We start from the raw sequence: 20,934 nt of genomic DNA on the forward strand, positions 1-20,934 counted from the left end.
AAGTGCTGGATAGCCACCGGTGGCTAATGGCTATGCTGCTGGGCAGCACATCATGGAACATCTCCATCACAGCAAGAAGCAAGGTTGGGCAGCTCTGGAGAATGTCCTACCTCATGCCCCATCCTACAACCTCTTCCACCTCCTCTCCTGCAGCTCTTCATCCTGCTTTCCTACTCTAGCCACATGGGTTTCTTTAATGAAACTCTCTTCATTCCACGTACTCGCAGACTCCGTCTCCCCTCCCCTGCTTCATTGTTCTCCACAGCATCATCACCACCTAACAGACTGTGTATGTCCTTGTTTAATCCCCATTGTCTTTAATTTGCTCTCCATCTCCATGCTGGCATGTGAAGTCCAGACAGAAGTACTTCTATTTCCTTTACTCACTGTTGTATTTCTCCCACCCCCTAAAATGTTTATTAAATGAACAAATTTATATGCATCACACACAGGCCTACAGAAATGAAAGGGGAAAAAACGATTAAGATAAAATGAAGGAATGAACAGAAGACAGAAAAGAGAAGCCAGACTGACACAGAGTACTAGAGTGTCACCTGATATTTGGTTTGTGAATTTCACAGGATTGTTTCAAAGCTCCAACTTTCAGCATAAATAATAATGTGGGTCCTAATTTTCAATGGAATGACAAATCTAGTCTTAAAACATGAGCTGAGGAAGCAACTTCATTCCTCAGTAGTCCCAGTCAAGAGCACCCCATCACAGGAGAGTAGGTGGGCACCTTGTAAATCCGCACGTATTCTTCTATGCTCAGGTCTCGAAATTTCTGCCACAGTTCAAGTGCTTGCATGTCACCCAGTTCTAATCGCTGAAAGAACTCATGCGCTGATTTTGCTACATTTTTATTATCTGCTGCTTCTTTATTAACTTGTACATAAACCTAAAAGCATAACAGTATATTAAATGAAGTACATTAGTCACTGTTACCTTCAATGGAACAAAACACAATCCTGAGAACTTTCATTTAAATGTTAGCCAACTGCCCTCATGAGAGTGTAATCTTTTTTTTTCTTTTCTTTTTTCTTTTTTTTTTTTTGCCATGGGCCCTTAGTGCACCCTATAAATCCCTTCTCAAAATGTTTCTAAATGCATAAAGTAAAACACATATGCTCATAAAGGAAATAATTACATTGAAAGTTATCCAATCATTTTTTAAGGTTGTGATGCAGTAATGGAAGAAAATACTAAATTTATTATAGACGTTAGGGAAAATAAAATGTGTAATTTTCCCCTCCCTTCCAAGTTCACAGACTCTTGGGTTAAGAGTGCCTGGGTTAGGGGGCGCCTGGGTGGCTCAGGTGGCTGAGCGTCCAACTTCGGCTCAGGTCATGATCTCCCAAGTTTGTGAGTTTGAGCCCCACTTCAGGCTCTGTGCTGATAGCTTGGGGCCTGGAGCCTTCTTCAGATTGTGTGTCTCCCTCTCTCCCTGCCCCTTCCCTGCTCCTACCGACTCTCTCTCAAAAATAAACAAACATTAAAAAATTAAAAAAAAAAAAAAAAAAAAAAAGAGTGCCTGGGTTGGATTAAGCTAGCATTCCCTCTTTTTTTTTAATAAAAGGGCAAATTATTATGGCCGCAACTTTTCTGAGAAAAGGTCAAAGGAGGTAGAATGGTTCAATCTGGCTAAGAAAAAGCCAAAGGATGATTCAGCAGTTGTTTTAAAGACTTTTAAAATAGTTCTCTAAACCTGCAAAAGACCCATAACATAGCTTATCTAGGAAGACCTCTGGACAGTTAGTTTACTTACACTCGAACCTGGGCTCCTGAGAACTGTGTGGACCACTCACTTCTGGAATGTTTTTGCACCACCTGTCTTGGCTGGTTTACTTCTGCCCCCACCCAATGACAGGAGTGGAATTGGATGGCTTATTGGATGGCCTCCCATTTCATTTCTATGATCCTGTGATCACAGTTTAATAATTTTCTGGTCTCCAAAATGCAAGGTTAATAAATGACAATAAAAATATCAACTCTGCACCTCAAGTAGTACTGAAGTTGCCCATATAGAATATAAAGATTTTACTTCTAAGTTGTAACTCACTTCCAGGATGAAACATGGATGATACATTTACTCTCCTCGTATTTCTTTCAGAAACCTATCAAAGTAGCATAAAGTAGTAAAAATTGGCAAATTACCAAAGAAATAGGAGGCATCTGTTACAGTAATATCATCAAAATATCAGTGGCAGATAAAGTGGTTTTATTGCTGGAGTACACACTGGGACAACTGGAATGTGGCTTAGACCCACTAGATCTACCAACAAAAGGGACAGGGCATTAAACATCTATCAAGGTAAAAACGTCTCATCTTTCATAGATGGCGTCTGTTAACTACTGGAATGGCAGAATGTAATGAATAAATATTCCAAAGAGAGGTTAAAACTACCTAATTTCTTTTTCCTTTTTAACGCACATTGCACAGAAAAGAATTAATATAGCAGGCCTGAGGTGCTATCCTTAAAATGTCCGGTTTGCAAGCTTACCCCTTGGCTGGCATCTGGGAACTTGGCTGGCCATGTGGGTACTTCAGATTTGGGAAATGTTCCCACCAGCCTAACTGATAAGAGTAGCTTACTGTGCTTAAACTATGAAAACAATATGGTTTATGCTAACTACTTGCTTTCCTTCTGGGAGTTTGGCATTTTAGTACATGCTAAGCAGAGGGTGCCTACATGATCAAACTCCAATAGAAACTTTGGGCATGGAGCATCTAATAAGCTTCCCTGGTAGACAACATTTCATGTATGTTGTCCCAGTTTGTTGCAGGAGGAACTAAGTATATCCTGTGTGACTCCACCAAGAAAAGACTCTTGGAAGCTTAGCCCTGGTTTCTAACAGACTTCACTGCATATTCCTTTCCCTTTGATTTTGTTTTGCAACCTTTTGCTATAGTAAATCATAGCTGTTAGCACAATTATACATGGAGTCCTATGAGTCCTTCTAATGTGTTATTAAACCTGGCGGTGGTCTTGGGGAGACTGAACACACATACCATAAAATATTAATTTCCATGTGCTCCTATGAAATAAGTCCAGAATAAGTCAGAAACAGAGAAAGAAAATTTTGGTGAGGTGTAGGAAAACAGAGAGAGTCACGGTGAGATAGTAAAACTGCAGACTTTTTGACGTTTTTTTAAGTGTTTATTTATTTTGAGAGAGAGAGAAAAACAGAGTGTGAGCTGGGGAAGAGCAGAGAGAGAGGGGGACAGAATCCAAAGCAGGCTCCAGGTTCTGAGTTGTCAGCACAGAACCTGACATGGGCCTCAAACCCATGAACCGTGAGATCATGACCTGAGCCAAAGTTGGATGATGCTTAACCAACTGAGCCAGCCAGGTGCCCCAAACTTCCTGACTTTTGAATGACATATCCATGGACAATTAAACTGTTGTCCAGCCTATAGTAACTGAGGTATACATATTTCTATGATTGTGATTGAAAATATCTCTCTCATACACACATACTACATGCACATTCACACATAATTTATAATCAAACATATACAAAATATTCTTATTTTCAAAAAAAATTTTTTTTTTAAATCTAGGACTCTGAACTCAAATAGACAACATTTAAAAAATCTAATATGCATGTGAACTACTGGTAAGAATATTTTTAGAAAAAACTTTACCAGAATCTTTTCCCTTTCTTAAAATTTAAAATAGAAATAATTAAAGCAAAATAAACAAAACCAAACCCTAACACTTGAAGAATCTTGGCATTTCAGCAATTTGTAATTATAAACCAAACATTACTGAAAATCAACTGATACTATCAAACAGAACCATAGAAGAGCCTTAATTAGCACATAATCTGCCTGTAAATAAACAAGAAAAAACTGTAATTATTAACATTCATCACCGTTTTAGAAAAGAAATGCATTTTCCTTCACAAAATAACCTTAATACTATGTACTTCTGAAATTACAGACAATTTTTAATTTAGTCACCACAAACTTTTTATGTTTAGAAAGTATGCATTTTGAAGACAGCCTCCTTTTGAGGTTAGATCTAGACACAAAAGGAATAAAAACGAAGTTTTAAACTTGGATTTGATAATAAGAATGTGGCTTAGGATGTTCTTGAGAATGGAAATAATTTTTCTTTTAGTTACCAAAATACGAAAGTGAGGTATATTTCCATGAGGAAATAAACTAAACATTTAAGACTTCCTTAAAGGAATATTAACCTTTTCACTATTTCTAGATGCTAATATTCCCAAAGCAGCATAGGATATTTTATTTCTAATTTAACTGATTCAGATAATTACAGTCAGCTCTAATTTAACTGATTCAGATAATTACAGTCAGCTTTATATATGTCCCAATATAAAGAAATAAGTACGAGAAATAAAGTATATAATGCTCTCTTACTCTCTTAAATTTGATTCTAGAATACCACTGGCAACATAGACAGAGTTTAATTCTTTGCTTACAGGGCTCTAACCCCAACCCTGGTTATTTCTGTCTTAAAACAGAGAATAACTACTAAGAACGGTCAGCATAACTTAGACACTAAAGACCCTTTTAACTATACAATTTGTCTTCTATCTTAAAATGCATTTAATTTTGTTCTAATTTTTTTAGAAAAAACATGTAATGAATTCATGATTACAACTCAAACAAAGAAGGTAATTTTTAATGTTGTTTCATGTCTTGATCAGAAATTCCTTACAGAACTGCTGGTTGAGATAGATTTCTTTTGTTTTCTTTTGTTTTTTTTTTTAAGGTTTATTTATTTTTGAGAAGACAGAGCATGAGCAGGCGATGGGCAGAAAGAGAAGGAGACACAGAATCTGAAGCGGGTTCCAGACTTTGAGCGGTCAGAACAGAGCCCAACGCGGGGCTCAAACCCACAAACCATGAGATCATGACCTGAGCCAAAGTCGGATGCTTAACCTACTGAGCCACCCAGGTGCCCTGAGATAGATTTCTTTTTTTTCTTTTCTTTTTTTTATTTTTATTTATTATTTTTTTTTTCTTCAACGTTTATTTATTTTTGGGACAGAGAGAGACAGAGCATGAACGGGGGAGGGGCAGAGAGAGAGGGAGACACAGAATCGGAAACAGGCTCCAGGCTCTGAGCCATCAGCCCAGAGCCTGATGCGGGGCTCGAACTCACGGACCGCGAGATCGTGACCTGGCTGAAGTCGGACGCTTAACCGACTGCGCCACCCAGGCGCCCCCAGATTTCTAATGTTAAATGTAATATTAAAGAAACTCAAACAATACAATTATAATTTAAAAGATCAATATATCAGTTAATAATAAAATAAAAACTTAGTAATTATCAAGTTTCTCATTAGTATATCATTAGCAGCATATAAATAGCATTTTTTCATCCATTCATCTTCTTTCAGTATTTAGAATCGCCTATTTTTGTTCTTTGTTAATAATAATGTCCATGATATACCTTTATTCAAGGATGATAAAGATTCACTTCTTATATATATTAGACACATGGTGATATACATTTCTCATGCTGAAAAAGTTTTTTGCTCATTTTGATGGGGTGGGAGGGATAATCACTGAGCTATTAATATGTACTCTGGTCTTGCTTAGTATTCCCATCCTTGTTCTAAGAACACTCAGAGGAAAATGAGGCACTGTAGTAACCCCCAGAAGAGTAGGCATTGGGAAGAAAGGCTAGTGGCTTTGGGGAAGATGGTCAAGAGTATGGTAAAACAGAAAAGCTGCCAGGAGAGAAGAAAGGACAATTGTCTAGATTGAGGAGGGAATGGGGATGGAGAAACATTCCCAGGAATAGCAAAAGCTGGGCAGCCTCTGGGGTGGCAACAGGCCCTCTGAGGGAAATGGTTTGTGGTGTCCCCACACAGGGAGGCTGATATTTAGATCTATGGAACTGGGCCACAGCTAGGATCTCCTATGTTTGTCATACAAGCAGAGCTGTGTGCCTCCAGGGCATTTATGTAGGCTGGGATACTGGGCACATCAGTCAAGACCAATGTGGATTAAAGCTAAGAAGAGGCCTCCATGCCCATCCTGAGATGTACATAAGAATGTGGAGGACTTTGTGATTTGGAAGATGAGAAACCCTTAACAATGACTAGAGATGACTCTTACCACTCTCAAAAATATGACTGGGTTCAGATTTAATTAGGCTTACAATTTAAGAGTTATTTTTTCCATGTAAGTATTATAATGAGTAAAATTCACATTAACCATAATAGTCACTTTCTCTGAAAATAGTAATGTGATCTAACCAATAAAGAACTCTTGAATTCAAGTCTTTATAAAGTAAACATTTCTAAGTGCACAAATATGTCATTATGTCTAGAATTGATTTAACTTGAATTACTTTTTTAAGTTGAAGAAATCTTTTTTGGAGACTCTAAAGCCAAAACAAACAAACAAGAAAAAAAACCCAACAATCAAAAAAGGCCCCATGGTCTCTTGAGGAATAGATACTTCTTCCACATAAAAAAAAAAAATGAGAGCAAGTAAATAATATCATTCGTTAATTTGGTGCTTTGCTCTTGCCCTATTTTCTACTTTTTTTTGTTATTAATGTAGGGAAACTCAGGGTCAAATCTCTAATATACTATTTCCTACTAATACATTATCCTCTAACTTTCCAGGTCTTTTTTTTATTAAATGCCCATCAGTGTAATTACCTAAAAGCATTTTAGAAAGGGTAAGGGAAAAATAATGAATACTTTTGGGGCCATTATGAACTTAATATGTTAATATATTATGTTCCCTTTATAAATGCCACTGTTAGGGTACAGGGCTAATGGATACATTATTGTCATAATATTTATCTCTTAGGAGAGGCTGCTCATATTTCAGAGGCATTTCTATGGTAATCAAAATTCATATTAGGGGCACCTGGGTGGCTCAGTCGGTTAGGCGACCAACTTCGGCTCAGGTCATGATCTCGCAGTTCGTGGGTTTGGGCTCTGTGTCAACAGCTTGGAGCCTGGAGCCTGCTTCAGATTCTGTGTCTCCCTCTCTCTCTCTGCCCTTCCCCTGCTCATGCTCTGTCTCTCTCTCTCTCAACATTAAATAAGCATTAAAAAAATTTAAAAATTGATATTAATAAGCAATATGCAATGAGTCAAGTTCTAAAACTTGTAGCCAAAAAAAAAAAAAAAAAAAAAATGCTGGTTATACATTCCTAAAACAGTGTTAGATGTTCTCAAGGTCCATTCAAGTAGTTTAAACTAGGAGAAATCCTGAAATTACTTTTAAAAACTATCACTAAAATAGGTAAAAGTAGGGGCGCCTGGGTGGCTGAGTCAGTTAAGCACCTGACTTAGGTGCTTGATTTCAGCTTAGGTCACGATCTCACGGTTGGTGGGTTCAGGCTCCGCATCAGGCTCTGCGCAGCAGCATGGAGACTGCTTGGGATTCTTTCTCTCTCTCTCTTTCTCTCTCTCTCTCTCTCTCTCTCTCTCTCTTGCTCTTTCTGCCCCTCCCCTGCTTGTGCTCTCTCTAAATAAATAAACATTAAAAAACAGATTATAACAGGTAAAAGTAAATGAGACACCCATATACTCATGATTTAGATTTAACACTTTTTACCATAACGAATTACTTTTTGATAGAAGCAGAAAGGCTTTTTTATACATGTCACAAAACTTAATTTAAATGTTTTCTTTGAACCAATAATGTGAATTCTAAATAGCAAATATATTAGTTATTTAACTCATTAGCTAATTTAGGGGGAGGTATGAACTATTACAAAACCAGTTCCCCGTTTCATGACAAATCAGAACAACTAATAAATGTTTTTAAATGATGACCAACAAAAGTCCCATGTCCACACACAACAGCCAGACATCATGGGAAAAGAAGGACTACAGGTACACAGAAAAACAAGTAATGAAGCAAAGCACAAAAATGGGAACACAAGAGAGAACTGATTGTAAATGATAAATATTTTCATCACAGAAAAGAAATGCTAAAACTATCCTATAATTTCTATACACAAAAACTGAGAAACTGAAACTGGGGGATACTGATCATGATGCCATTCAGCAGGAGGCAGGCCACAAACTGCCACTGGATGGCTGAAGCCAAATTCAAAACAGATATGCTGGAAGGTTGAAACTGAGAAAACTAAACTACTAATTGTGTTCCTGGTACAGCAATTTGAGGATGAAAGAAAGGAAAATGGTATGTAAGTAATTACAACTGATGGAAGTGAATGGCCAGAAGGGCATTCTGTCATGCCAGTGGAGGACAGGGCAGTGCATGAGCACCTGGGAGTCAGACTGCCTGTGCTGGAGCCCTGCATCTGGCCCTCGGGTTTTGCATCAGTAACTGCATGATGAAGTCAATTTTGAGAAATGGTACGAGTGTATCCTATAATAGTCAGCTCTTCCTTGGAACTATATAATAGGTCTGATATTCTCCAACTTAAATGGAAGAAAGGGACCAAAAAAAAAAGACCCTACAAGATCAAATTCATACAAAATGTAACTGCAGGCATGGTGCTTGGGGCTGGCGATAAAAGATCGGGAAGACATGGTCCTTCTGAAAGTGGTTACAACTATAATCTGACAAGGAAAAAAACCAGGGGGTCCAGCCAAAGTCCAGGTTTTCTTTTAGGAACAGTATAAAATCATTTATTAATATTTGCCTAAAGCTCAAAAAAAAAAGGAAAAAATTCCTCACTTATGCTCAAAGTTTTTGTTGAAAATAATCTGCAATGATGGCTATAATTTTAAAATGAAATTGGGCTAGCAAAAATTAGCCCAAAGATAAAATAACCTGGAGGCTGCCACTTTAGGCTCTGCATTTTTTTTCTGTCCTGCAAAGGAAGAAAGAGCCAGTTAGTACCCTAATGGATTTCTTTTATTACAAACAGCAACGTGGGTGTATTTGACTTGCTCTTTTGTCTATAAATGCTGCTTCCCTACGAAGCTTTTAGGCAAAAGAACACTTAATGAAAGCAACACCACTGTTCCTTGAGTTTTTAGTTATTCACAGAAGTACCTCCTGCCCTTGTTCCTTCTTTATGTGCATCCGTCAATCAACAACCTCTAATATAGGTGTATAATCTCCAACTTTTTATGAGTCTCAAAAGCCTGGAAATTTGTGATAAACTGCATAGAAAGAAACATACATTTAAGTTTCTATCAGGTTTGAGAACAGACTTTACTAAAAATATTTAAAATACTATGAATGACAAAGACTAAACTATTTTCAGGGTTAAATAAAACGTTTGAGGTGGGGTGGGAGAAAGATGAGAATAGTAACTCTCATATGAAGTTGTACTCTACATCCTTAAAAATGTTCTCTCAATGACAGACACAAGGTCTTCAAGCAAGTATTTTTATTTTCTGTGCAATGGGTTGTCTCTGTGGGCCTGGATCTGATGAAAGGTTCACTAAGCCTGTGGTAAAAAAATACTTGCCATTACTCAAAGTTCTAAAAAATAATACAATAAAAATTCTAGGCACTAAGGTGGCATGCTTTATTTACAGACGACCATAAAGAATCATTAATTTTTAAACTCTTGCCTATCAATAAAACTCAATGGAAAACAGAAAAAAATCTTTTGTTTAATATTATAAATAAAAATGTAGGCATTTAAAGTGCAGTGCATGCAGGGACTCAGGAGAAAATTACAAACCATTAAAACTCTTCAAGAATTACAATGTAATTTTTGTTAAATTTAACTACAAAGCTGCAGGAGAAAAATTATTTAACAGAAAGGAAAATTATGAAGCATTCTCAGTGGCTTTTGCTAGGGAAGTAAAGCATTATTTTGGTAAGTGCTCTTTCTTATGCACAGGTATAATAACATCTTTAGTCTGATCCCCAGAACGTCACCAACACGGCTGCTGTCATTGGTGTTTATTCTTGTGAGGCCCAGAAACAGAAGAGATAACAATTAGGACAATGAAAAGGAAACACATCTCCTGGAGATTAATTGGGCAGGAAGAGCTTTATTAATGAACTCTAAGAAAAACTGAGGACAGTGAATCAAAGTACCCAAGGGACTATATGAAGCAGAATAGGAAGGAGTTCACGCTGGGCAAAAGCCAGGAAAAGGAGCTAAAAGACAGAAATTTAAAGCACACACAAATTCAGAGAAACACAGGTATCTTCCCCCACACTAGAATAAGATTAAAAAAGTATATAGTCATGTTTTTCGATTCTAAGTGAATTATAGTTATTGCCATGAAGAAACCTGCAGTTATAAAGCAACTGACAAAAAATTAAGAAATTTGTGTTGAATCTGTTATCCCATGTGTTTATTCTAAGATGACTCTATACCTAGAAAAATACTGTCCCAAATCAACTAAAACCTAAATAAACACTTGGACAAGAAAATGAAACGAACTCCCTAGTAAAATAAAAGCCACATTGCTATAATTCCTTGTTTTTATGAACATTTTTAAAAACCTCTGGGATTAAAAATTAATCCAAGCTGCAAAGTACTCTGAAAAAAATAAATTGAAGCATTTGCTACTATTGTTTCTTGCCAACTTACTTCAAAGAGGTGCTGTAAAGGATTGGACTGAAGTTTTTCTTCATAGCCAAATAGTTGGAAGCCAGTTCCCAGAAGACCTAGCACAGTAATACATAAATGAAAAAATTATAAAATGGAACAGTAGAGAACAGTCATGGCAGGGAACAGGTATAGTGTATCAAAATATCAAGCCTTGTAATTATGTGTCCTGAGAGCACTACAAACACATGTTATCATCTTCTGCTACCCCATAAACTTAACATACTGAATCACAAATTCAATATGTTGAATAGATCACTGAAATTAACTTCAAAGACACCAATGGACTATGAACTCATCAAAAGCAGGGTCTAGGACTAACTTGTCTTTGTATTAACAGTGCCCACCACCAACGTAGCAGACATTAATAAAACAAGCATTTATTGACTAGCTACCCTGAGGAAGGACATCATGATGCTACATGCTGGATGCTTAAATTCTGTGAAAACAAACTTATGGGAGGTGATTTCAAAACTTTCTTTTTAAACTTATAGATGTTAAAATAAAACACAGGTAGAAGTTGGCTTGGTGTTATAATATTAACCCTTAAAAAAATAACTGGAGGAAAACAATAAAAGACAAAACTCAAAACATACCTGGTTATCTCTCCCATTCAAGGTGACCAAGCAACACATATCTTTTATATGGCCATATATTTGTCTTTTATTTGTCAATGATTTTTTTTTTTTTTTTTTGTCTTTGATGATAAGTTCTGCATTCAGGGATAGTATTAGTTTGAGCCTTATTTTTTTTTTTTTTAATAATAATTGAGGTAATAGACTAGTACTTATATTCTTAAGAAAGATGATCACAATTTCAGTTTAAAAGGATATATGCAAGGGCGCCTGGGTGGCTCAGTAGGTTAAGCATCTGACTTAGGCTCACGTCATGATCTCACAATCTCATGGTCCGTGAGTATGAGCCCTGTGTTGGGCTCTGTGCTGACAGCTCGGAGCCTGAAGCCTGCTTCACATTCTGTGTCTTCCTCTCTCTCTCTGCCCCTCTCCCACTCTCTCAAAAATAAATGAACATTAAAAAAATATAAAGTTCCTCCATGTCTTTAAAAAAAAAAAAAAAGGATATATGCAGACTGGGACCAAGAGCAATAAAAGGTGGTTGAATTATTTTAAAAACCAATCTGTTTCTATAACTCTTATTCAATTACTAAGCTTCCGATCTAAAGGAGCTATTGCCAGTGGGCCTTGCTGACATACATTTTTCTATGGAGGCTCACCAGAAAGTGGGATGCTACTGAACTCAAAGATGTAAAATATTTTGGAGTTTTAGACAAGAACTAGAAGGATGACTTAAAAATGTACCAGCCCTATTCACTTATAACAAAAAGCAAATGTCAGGGTCTTAGGAGCAGGGTGTGGAAAGATGCCCAGACTGTTCTAAAAAATGGAAATAGGAAAAGTAAAGGCCAATGCCCATTTAATATTCAACCTAATATATTTTCAAAAACTAATTTTGTGGTTAGAAACTATTTTCTAACTTTTAATAGGAGACAGCTGAAACACCCAAAATTAAAACTCTTCAACCATTATGGTTATAATGGAAATGGTGACAGATCATTAACCATTGTAGTCCTTTAGAGAAACATTGCAATAATAAAATCCTGTAGCTAAAATTGAATACCATAATCACCTATTTGCTAATGCTTGTGAAATGCATAAATCGGTTAAACTAATGTAAAGTGGATATCACCTGTTAAATCTGATTGTTGAGCCTAGGGCCCAAATCTCTGACTACCAGCTATTGTGAAATGCAGGTGGATTTTTAAAATGCAGGGCATGTTTTCAGATTCCTCCACAGTGAATAGTAATGGTACTATTAATTGGTTCAAGTTCTACTGTTTTTAGAGACTAAATGAGATTTTTATTAATTGAAATGAAAGAGAAGGTCATGATAAATCTTTTAGAAACTTTGATTTCATTTCACTAGCTATGACAGAACAGAATACTATCAGTAAACTTTAGAACTGGTAGTGCACACTACACTTTATGGAAGCTTTAAAATATTATCTAGCCTTTCTTTTGGATTGGTACTGTAAAATACTTCCACAGATTCATTCATCAGTCTTAGTGCTTCTTATGTTTCAAGTCCTATGGACACAAAGATAATTAAGACACAATACATGCCTTCAAGGAACATGTCATCTAGCAGGGGAGGGAAGCACACAAGTAAGAAAAGAGTAAGGCAAGCCTATTTGAGGAGAGCTGGATACTAGGAACTTGGTGATGCGAGATGTAGGCAAGGGCCTGTGTGTCAGAGAATGCCTTAAGAGGTGATACTAAGGCCGGATTTTATATTATATTATATTTTATTTTATTTATTTTATTTTATTTTTTAAATTTATTTTATTTTATTTTATTTATTTATTTTATTTTATTTTATTTTTTTTATTTATTTTATTTTATTTTATTTTATTTTATTTTATTTTATTTTATTTTATTCTATTCTATTCTATTGTTGAAAAAATTTATATTTAGATTTAGCCAGCTGGACTCAGTTTAGATGATCCCAATTTTGTTGGCAACATCCAAAGCATCATAGTCAGGAGCCAGTCGAACATATGCTTTCTTTTCTCCATCGGGCCTGATGAGAGTGTTGACCTTGGCCACATCAATGTCATAGAGCTTCTTCACGGCCTGTTTGATCTGGTGCTTGTTGGCCTTGACATCCACAATGAACACAAGAGTGTTGTTGTCTTCTATTTTCTTCATGGCTGACTCGGTAGTCAGGGGGAACTTGATGATGGCATCAAGAAACAAACTCCTGGGGGCGCTCTTTCAAGGATATTTGGGCTGTCCTTGGAGACGCAGTGTCTTGGGCCGTCGGAATGTAGGTGACGTGCGGATCTTCTTTTTTTTATGACTGTGGACACCTTTCAGCACTGCTTTCTTGGTCTTCAAAGCCTTTGCTTTGGCTTCAGCTTTGGGAGGGGCAGGGGCTTCCTTCTTTGCCTTCAGGGCCATCTTCATGAAAGGAGGCCGGATTTTAAAACACACATAACAGTTGCCAGAGATTTTTAATTTTTTTTTTAATGTTTTATTTTTATTTTTGAGAGACAGAGACATGGCACAAGTGGGGAAGGGGCAGAGAGAGAGGGAGACACAGAATCTGAAGCAGGTTCCAGGCTCTGAGCTGTCAGCACAGAGCCCGACACGGGGCTTGAACTCAGGAGCTGTGAGATCAAGACCTGAGCCAAAGTCAGACACTCAGCCAACTGAGCCACCCAGGCGCCCCAATAGTTGCCAGAGATTTTTAAAAGTTTGCATTTCACATGCTACCAGAACTTCACTACCTTGGCAACTTCATTTATCTTGCCCTTCCTTGATTACAGGTATACTATGAGGTAGGAATGGTTCTGAGTAAACTCACAACATTTGAGATAATTTGTGGCATTCAACTGTTTGGTTCTCACTTCTCTCTTCCTCTCTTTTTTTTTTTTTTGACCCCCTGTCACTGCACAATTTAAGAAGGAGCCAAAGTATCCCACTTTCTTTTTCTTCTAGGCCACTGGCTCAGGGTATAACAACAGATCACCCTCCATGTATGATGCAGGGAGGCTGGACCCCATTTGTTTGAAAAATGGCAGAGCTGTAGCTGGAAGGGATTATACAGCTAGACTTACTTCTTCCCTGGTACATTCACTCCTACATTTGACACATGTAAGCTACTTTTTCTTAATAAAAACATAAAAGCCTGTATTTATTGCCTTGAATGTGTGAGGTTTCCTCCCCCAAAACAGATTTGTGTGGTGAGAATTGTTCTAATAAATAGAATATAAGACTTATGCAAAAGAGCCATTAGAGGGAAAAAAAAAAAAAAAAAGGTAGGAGGCACTACTCTACCCAATGGATTCTGCCTATATTCTGCATGATCAGGTGACATAATTAAAAGAAATTAAACTTAACAGTGAGATAAAAGAGAAAATTTCAAACTCACTTACCAAACTGCATGCCCCAATCTCCAAGGTAATTTATTCTGGTGACTTGATGTCCTAAAGCTTCTTTGAGATTTGCTATAAAATTTCCTAGTAATCAATAAAATATACAGTTTCTCATTCTTGTTATCCATTTTGGCATAAGAACCATGTGTTTCTCTATTATCAAAGCATAACAAAAATTTTTTTGATAAAATTTACCAATTCGATTTTTTTTTGGAAAATATTCACTATTGTGTTTTCATCTATGTTATGGAGCAGGAGTAGAGAATTTGGGGGGCAGTTATTCCAAAGAACCTCACAATTTTCATAAGAACATAATTTTCAGCAACATTAGTGGGAGCTGGGAACATATGTTAGAATAACTGAATTCCAAAGAAAATAAGAGAATCTCAATAAGTAACAAGAGATAACTTCGCTAATCCCTATAGAGCCTAAACCACACTGGTGTTTTTTTCTCAACAGCTCACTCTACCTTCTTTCAATCACTGAAATCCACCTCCTCATGCCTGCTCCCTAAGAGCACATGGTAGTTCAAGAACTTCATCTTCCTCTACTGCTGACACTGGTTTGATATCCAACACCTGCTTCGCTCTCCTCGTGTGCACTCATATGCTGCAGAGGCTGGAAACCTAAAAATTACATTTCTCAGAAACTTCTGCAGTTAGGGTTTCAGAAGTCACTTATATTTGGGCAATCAGATACACTTTGCATGAGACTTCGAAGGTGAACATGAGGTGAGTGAGAGGGGAGCTACTTCTATTTTTTCTGACAAGCACAGCTGTGGAGGCTTTTTCTTTTTGGTGGCATCACTAATAGCCCAGTGTCCTGTCATGTGACTTCCAAGGGAACTGAAAGGGTATGGGGCTGCCTGTTTTGCTTATATGAATTCTAGAAGATATGGCAGGACTAGTGGCAGCGGTAGCATGGCTGCTACTGGAAGTGACTGCAGAAAAGGCAGAAGCTCCCTTGATGAACACGCTCTACGGTATAATTCTGGGAATCATTTATGTCACTTCACCCAAAGCTTCTTCAGCACTTCCAACAACTTTGTAAACTATTCAATATCCTGTAATAAATTCTTGCCTGCTTTTACTACAGTAGATTTAGTTTTCTGCAAATAATCCTTCACCAATATGTATATCTGACTCAAATTACTGCAGCTACTCCTTTTCCAGCTTCCTTACTTCTAGACTTTCCCAGTCTATACAGTCCTAACAGCAAACTTCTTCCGCTGCTACTCAGATTGTATTCTTATTTTTAATTAGCATCTTATTATCTTACAAATCAACTAAATAACACAAACCTAAGCTTCTGGAATTAGACTAATTTCAAATCCTAGCTGTGATACTTACTAGCTAGGTGATTTTTGGAAAAGTTACTTTTGGTATCTGAGTTTCCACATATCACGGTAAATAACACGGTAAATAAATTCTCAGGAAGTATTATCTCTTCCTGGCCCATTCCTACAATTTTGACATACTCATGTAGCTTTTCTTACACAGTATATTTTTTATACTCTTTCAAAAATCAAACCCTATCATTTCCTCTCTTAAAATGCTCCAGGAGATCTCTCCCACAACAAGAGGTGATTCCAGTTTAATAATGATCTATGCTACAAAGTACTGATTGCTCCGATTCTTAAAAATATTCAAACGACAGGTTAAATGATCCCTAAGGCATGCAATAGACAGATTTCCACACCAGAAGACAGATCAGATGAGATACACTTCAAAGTCTCTTCAATTCTAATTGCAGTTTTTAAATTGGGCTACTGCATCATGTCATGTTTTAAATAAATGAAGATCTTAGCATATACACTGAAGCATTACAGCTATGAAGTACAATAGCAATCTTTCTTAGAATACTCTTGTTTCAATTTCCAGTTTTGAATGCTCCAGTTAGCACTCAAGTGATGGAGATTGAGTTTCTTTTTTCTAATTGAGATATAATTGGTATTATAACAGTTTCTTTTTTAAAACAAAATATATAGAACAAAAAACCTGACAAGATTACCATCATCCACACATTAACTATTTTCATTTTTGCATCTTTCAGATCTTCTTCATATGCATACATACTTTAAAAAAGTTAAAATCCTAACAAACCTAACAGTTAAAATTAGTTTCTGAGTCAATCTTTTGGTTTTCAAACAAATTTTTTTCTACTTCTAAACCAATTTTTCCCATTTCATATATTAGCATTGGGCTCATATAAGTTTGAACTTTGTTTTTCGTCTTCTGGTTACTTAAGCATTAAACCATTAGCATGCATGATCAAAATATTGCCTCAAAGTCATGTTTAGTATTTTCTGTGAAATGAATGACACTCACCTATGATGGTAGAACGCAAATGTCCAACGTGAAATTTTTTGGCAACATTAGGTGAACTGCAAATAATTGCACAAGTTATATTTCTGTTCTATGAACAGGAGTTCTAAAATGAACTAGGTCATGCTTCTACAGTTTAACATAATTGGGGACTAAGGCCTTTGGTAATTCAGCTCAAAGTTAAGTGAAAAATTAGAAATTTAGAGCAAAGATAAATTAGAATTCAGAAAGAATTATTGAAATTGATCCTGTGACTCACAAGGTAGTATCATACATAGAAATGGCACACTTAGGAAGCAGATACATTTAAGGATTGATAAAAAGATGAAGAAATTCAGAGACATTGTTTTGACATAAAAACAAAGCAGATTATTGGGAATTAAGTTTAGTATACCAGTTACAAATCCTTTATCCTCTTAAAAATTACTGACTCCATAGAAATTTTGTTTATATTGGTAATATCTATCAACATTTACTGCATCAAAACCTAAAATTGAAAAATATAAAAATATTTATGCATAAAACTTCCCAGAATAATTGGAAATGTGGTTCACCACTCCAAATTCTCAGTCAACACATTTATCACTTCTCTGTATGCTCGAGAAGTTGTAATCAATAATTTAACAATAGCAAATTGCTTCTAGAGCACTAACTACCTGACAGGCACAATTTCATGCACTTTATATGTATTAATCCTTTAATATTCATTCGAGTTGTGAGGTAAGGTACTCTCATCGCTTATTATACAGATGAGGAAACTGAGACAACAAGGAAAAAAGATAATGAAGCAAATGTGGTAACAGCCTGATGCCTCTTGAATGTGGGTGATAAGCATATGGATTTAACTGTACTGTTGAGTTTTGTGTATGTTTAAAAATTGCACAAGTTTTTCAATATTGAAAAAAAAAATAACCTGAACCCACTTGGTTAAACATGGTAAAATGAGAGCTTAATTTTGGTCTGTCTTCAAAGCCTTATACCAAGAGTATTACAATTTAAAAAACTGATTCTACATAAATATGCATGCAGTTGTAAAATTAGAAAACAACAAGAATGTTCATTTAATTATTTATAAAGTAAATGTCCTTCTAGAAATTAAAAAATAGGGAATCTTCCATTTCCCACCAAGACAGAGTAACAAGGATTGGATTTACCCTTCTGCCTTAAACAACCAGAAAACCAGAAAAATGTATGAAACACTGGTTTTATGAAACCAGACACTGAAGGGCTATGATCCCTGAGAGAATGAGAAGTAAAGTGACCTTGAGCAAATGCGTGAGCTAAAGCAGAAAAATCTATGGCATGGAATGTTTATATTACAAAAGAAAGCCTCCAAACCAATAAGACATCTAATTTTCTCCTTTACGAAACTAGAAAAGGAAGACCAAAGTAAGCAAAATAAAATATAGATAAAAGCAAAGTCAATAAAATAGAAAAAAAAAAGAAAATATTCTACACTCTAATTGCAGTGGTAATTACATGACCTGTACACCTTTGCCAAAATTCATCAAATTATATGCTGAAATGTTAAACTGTATTATATTGTGCATGATTATATTCCAATAAAGCTGATTTTAAAAAATGACAACAGATAGTATGAAACAATAAAAATAATAAACCAGCCCTGGATATACTTCAAATATTAAAGGAATACAAGACATTATTTAGTGAAAAAAGTAAGCAGCAGAACAATGTGTAAAAACAGACTATCTCTAGGTGGGTAAACAGGAAACTAGTATTGATGAATGCCCATAAGGCGAGAACTAAGAAATGGGAATGAGGAAGAAAATTCCTTTTCACCGAATATTCTTTTATAATCTTTGAATTTGATCAAGCTAGTTATTTATATTATCTTTTTTTTTTAAGTTTTCACAGAGTTTTTGTATTGTTTTCTCTAGGACTGGAAGAACTGCATCTACCTAGGTTTTCAGCCTTGACAAAATGTCCCTTTTGAACCATCAATATGCTATTCTTTGGTACCATTTTCCTACTCAGAACAAATACAATGAAACGGAAAGTACAAATTCGAGTCCCTTGGCAACAAAAGTAGCCCTGGTGAATGACTTATAATTTGGATACCTTACTGAATCTTGTAAAAAAAAAAAAAATTATGTAATTTCCTCAATCTTTAAGAAAAGACAAATATTATTGCTCTTATTTTCCAGATAAGAAACCAGGAAAATAAACTGTCCTATCCAAGACTGTCGAGTCAGTTACTAATAGTCACAACTGGTAACCCAATCTCTCAGATTCTCAATTTCCTAGAGGTCCTCAATCTGCTTTGTGAGAACACTTCACACTGGGGAATAGCAGGGGATGGGGAAGACTGAGCTGAGAAAGAAGAGGAAAGTACACCACTGCTGACTGTTCCTGAAAGTTTGATCTGTACAAAATAGGAAAGGCTGACTTTGCAGAGAGGAGGGAGGCAACAGCAGTTAGCTTCAAGTCTTATACCACCTACTCAGCTAGAGCTCATATAAGATGGACAGTCCTCTACTCTGGCATTTTATCACGATACTCCTAGATCTGACAAAATATATGACAATCAATACTGTATGTCAGGGAGGCAGTAAAGGTAAAGTATACAGGCTTCAGAGTCAGAGTTAGTCTATGGCCCTGAGCAAGTTACTTAACCAATTATTACCATCAACACCTCAACTTAGAGGGCAAGTTTCTTGAACACTTATCTCTTGTTTTTTGGGGGTAAAGTTACCCTATTTAAGATACTATATATTTAAAAAGCTCTGTTCTCCCACCTCTCTCATTTTCAGAAGAAATTCTAGAACGATGTTTCCTATCAACTTTGACCCTGTCCCTCACTTGTTTGTCTCTACTTTGAAACAACAATGGTAAGCATCATAGCATATGGAAAACTTCTAAGGGAAAGAGGAGCTATGGACAAAGCAATGCCAGATGGAATATAACAGAGAGCAAAGATGGCTGCTGGGACATGGACTCTGCCTTCATCAGCATTCAAATGCTCATTTAAATTCCAGACTTCCTTATTAAATCCTTTAGAAAAAGCGCAAGAGGAGCAAATCCATAAGCAAATAAAAAAGCCTACAAAGAAAAAGCCATACAAATAGCTTACAGAATACAACTCAAATAGAACAGGCTACTTTTAGACAGTTCTTATAAGTGTAAACCAAAGAGTATTATTACATGGGAAACAAAAACAGGAGAAAAGCAAGAGAATCAATGAATAAGGAAGACTGAGGTGTTGATATTTCAAGTTTGGTTGGGAAGAAGGGATGATGAAGGTCAAGTGACAATAAGAAAGAATGTGTTAAAAGTGAACGCTGGTGGCAACTTTTCAAGTTTCAAGAAACTTACAATAGCATTATTTCAAGGATGAATGCATGGTAACAGATACTATACCACTTCTCTACTGATTTTCCTTTACTGCTGGTTATGTAACAGCAAGAAGTAGAAGAGGAATATGGTACTGAAGTGCCTCCCAGAGGAGGTGAAGTCCTGCATCAATTTAAAGACATGAATGAAAAGAATTAGACAACCACAAGCTTGCCACTCTCACCATTAAGAAGATGTTCAACGTCGCTCCTTATCAGGGAAATACAAATCAAAACCACACTCAGTTATCACCTCACGCCAGTCAGAGTGGCCAAAATGAACAAATCAGGAGACTATAGATGCTGGAGAGGATGTGGAGAAACGGGAACCCTCTTGCACTTTTGCTGGGAATGCAAATTGGTGCAGCCGCTCTGGAAAGCAGTGTGGAGGTTCCTCAGAAAATTAAAAATAGACCTACCCTATGACCCAGCAATAGCACTGCTAGGAATTTACCCAAGGGATACAGGAGTACTGATGCATAGGGGCACTTGTACCCCAATGTTTATAGCAGCACTCTCAACAATAGCCAAATTATGGAAAGAGCCTAAATGTCCATCAACTGATGAATGGATAAAGAAATTGTGGTTTATATACACAGTGGAGTACTACGTGGCAATGAGAAAGAATGAAATATGGCCCTTTGTAGCAATGTGGATGGAACTGGAAAGTGTGATGCTAAGTGAAATAGGCCATACAGAGAAAGACAGATACCATATGGTTTCACTCTTATGTGGATCTTGAGAAACTTAACAGAAACCCATGGGGGAGGGGAAGGAAAAAAAAAAAAAAAAAAAAAGAGGTTAGAGTG

The 20,934-nt window shown here is 36.4% G+C and overlaps 1 protein-coding gene and 1 pseudogene across 7 annotated transcripts in view; both read right to left on the minus strand.

Annotated features, from left to right (window-relative positions):
- RARS2 (arginyl-tRNA synthetase 2, mitochondrial) overlaps positions 1 to 20,934 on the minus strand; it is an 82,342-nt gene that overhangs the window by 24,296 nt on the left and 37,112 nt on the right. For all 7 annotated transcript variants that reach the window (XM_045498992.1, XM_045498994.1, XM_045498989.1 and 4 more), the window contains 4 exons: positions 16,779 to 16,834; positions 14,452 to 14,535; positions 10,479 to 10,555; positions 740 to 898 (listed from right to left, as the gene is read on the minus strand). In XM_045498992.1, coding sequence (XP_045354948.1) covers positions 740 to 898; positions 10,479 to 10,555; positions 14,452 to 14,535; positions 16,779 to 16,834 — 376 coding nt within the window. The remainder of the gene's footprint in view (positions 1 to 739; positions 899 to 10,478; positions 10,556 to 14,451; positions 14,536 to 16,778; positions 16,835 to 20,934) is intronic.
- Positions 12,967 to 13,495, minus strand: LOC123608711 (annotated as a pseudogene).

The sequence above is a fragment of the Leopardus geoffroyi genome, chromosome B2, assembly GCF_018350155.1.
Source record: "Leopardus geoffroyi isolate Oge1 chromosome B2, O.geoffroyi_Oge1_pat1.0, whole genome shotgun sequence".
NCBI lineage: Eukaryota > Metazoa > Chordata > Mammalia > Carnivora > Felidae > Leopardus > Leopardus geoffroyi.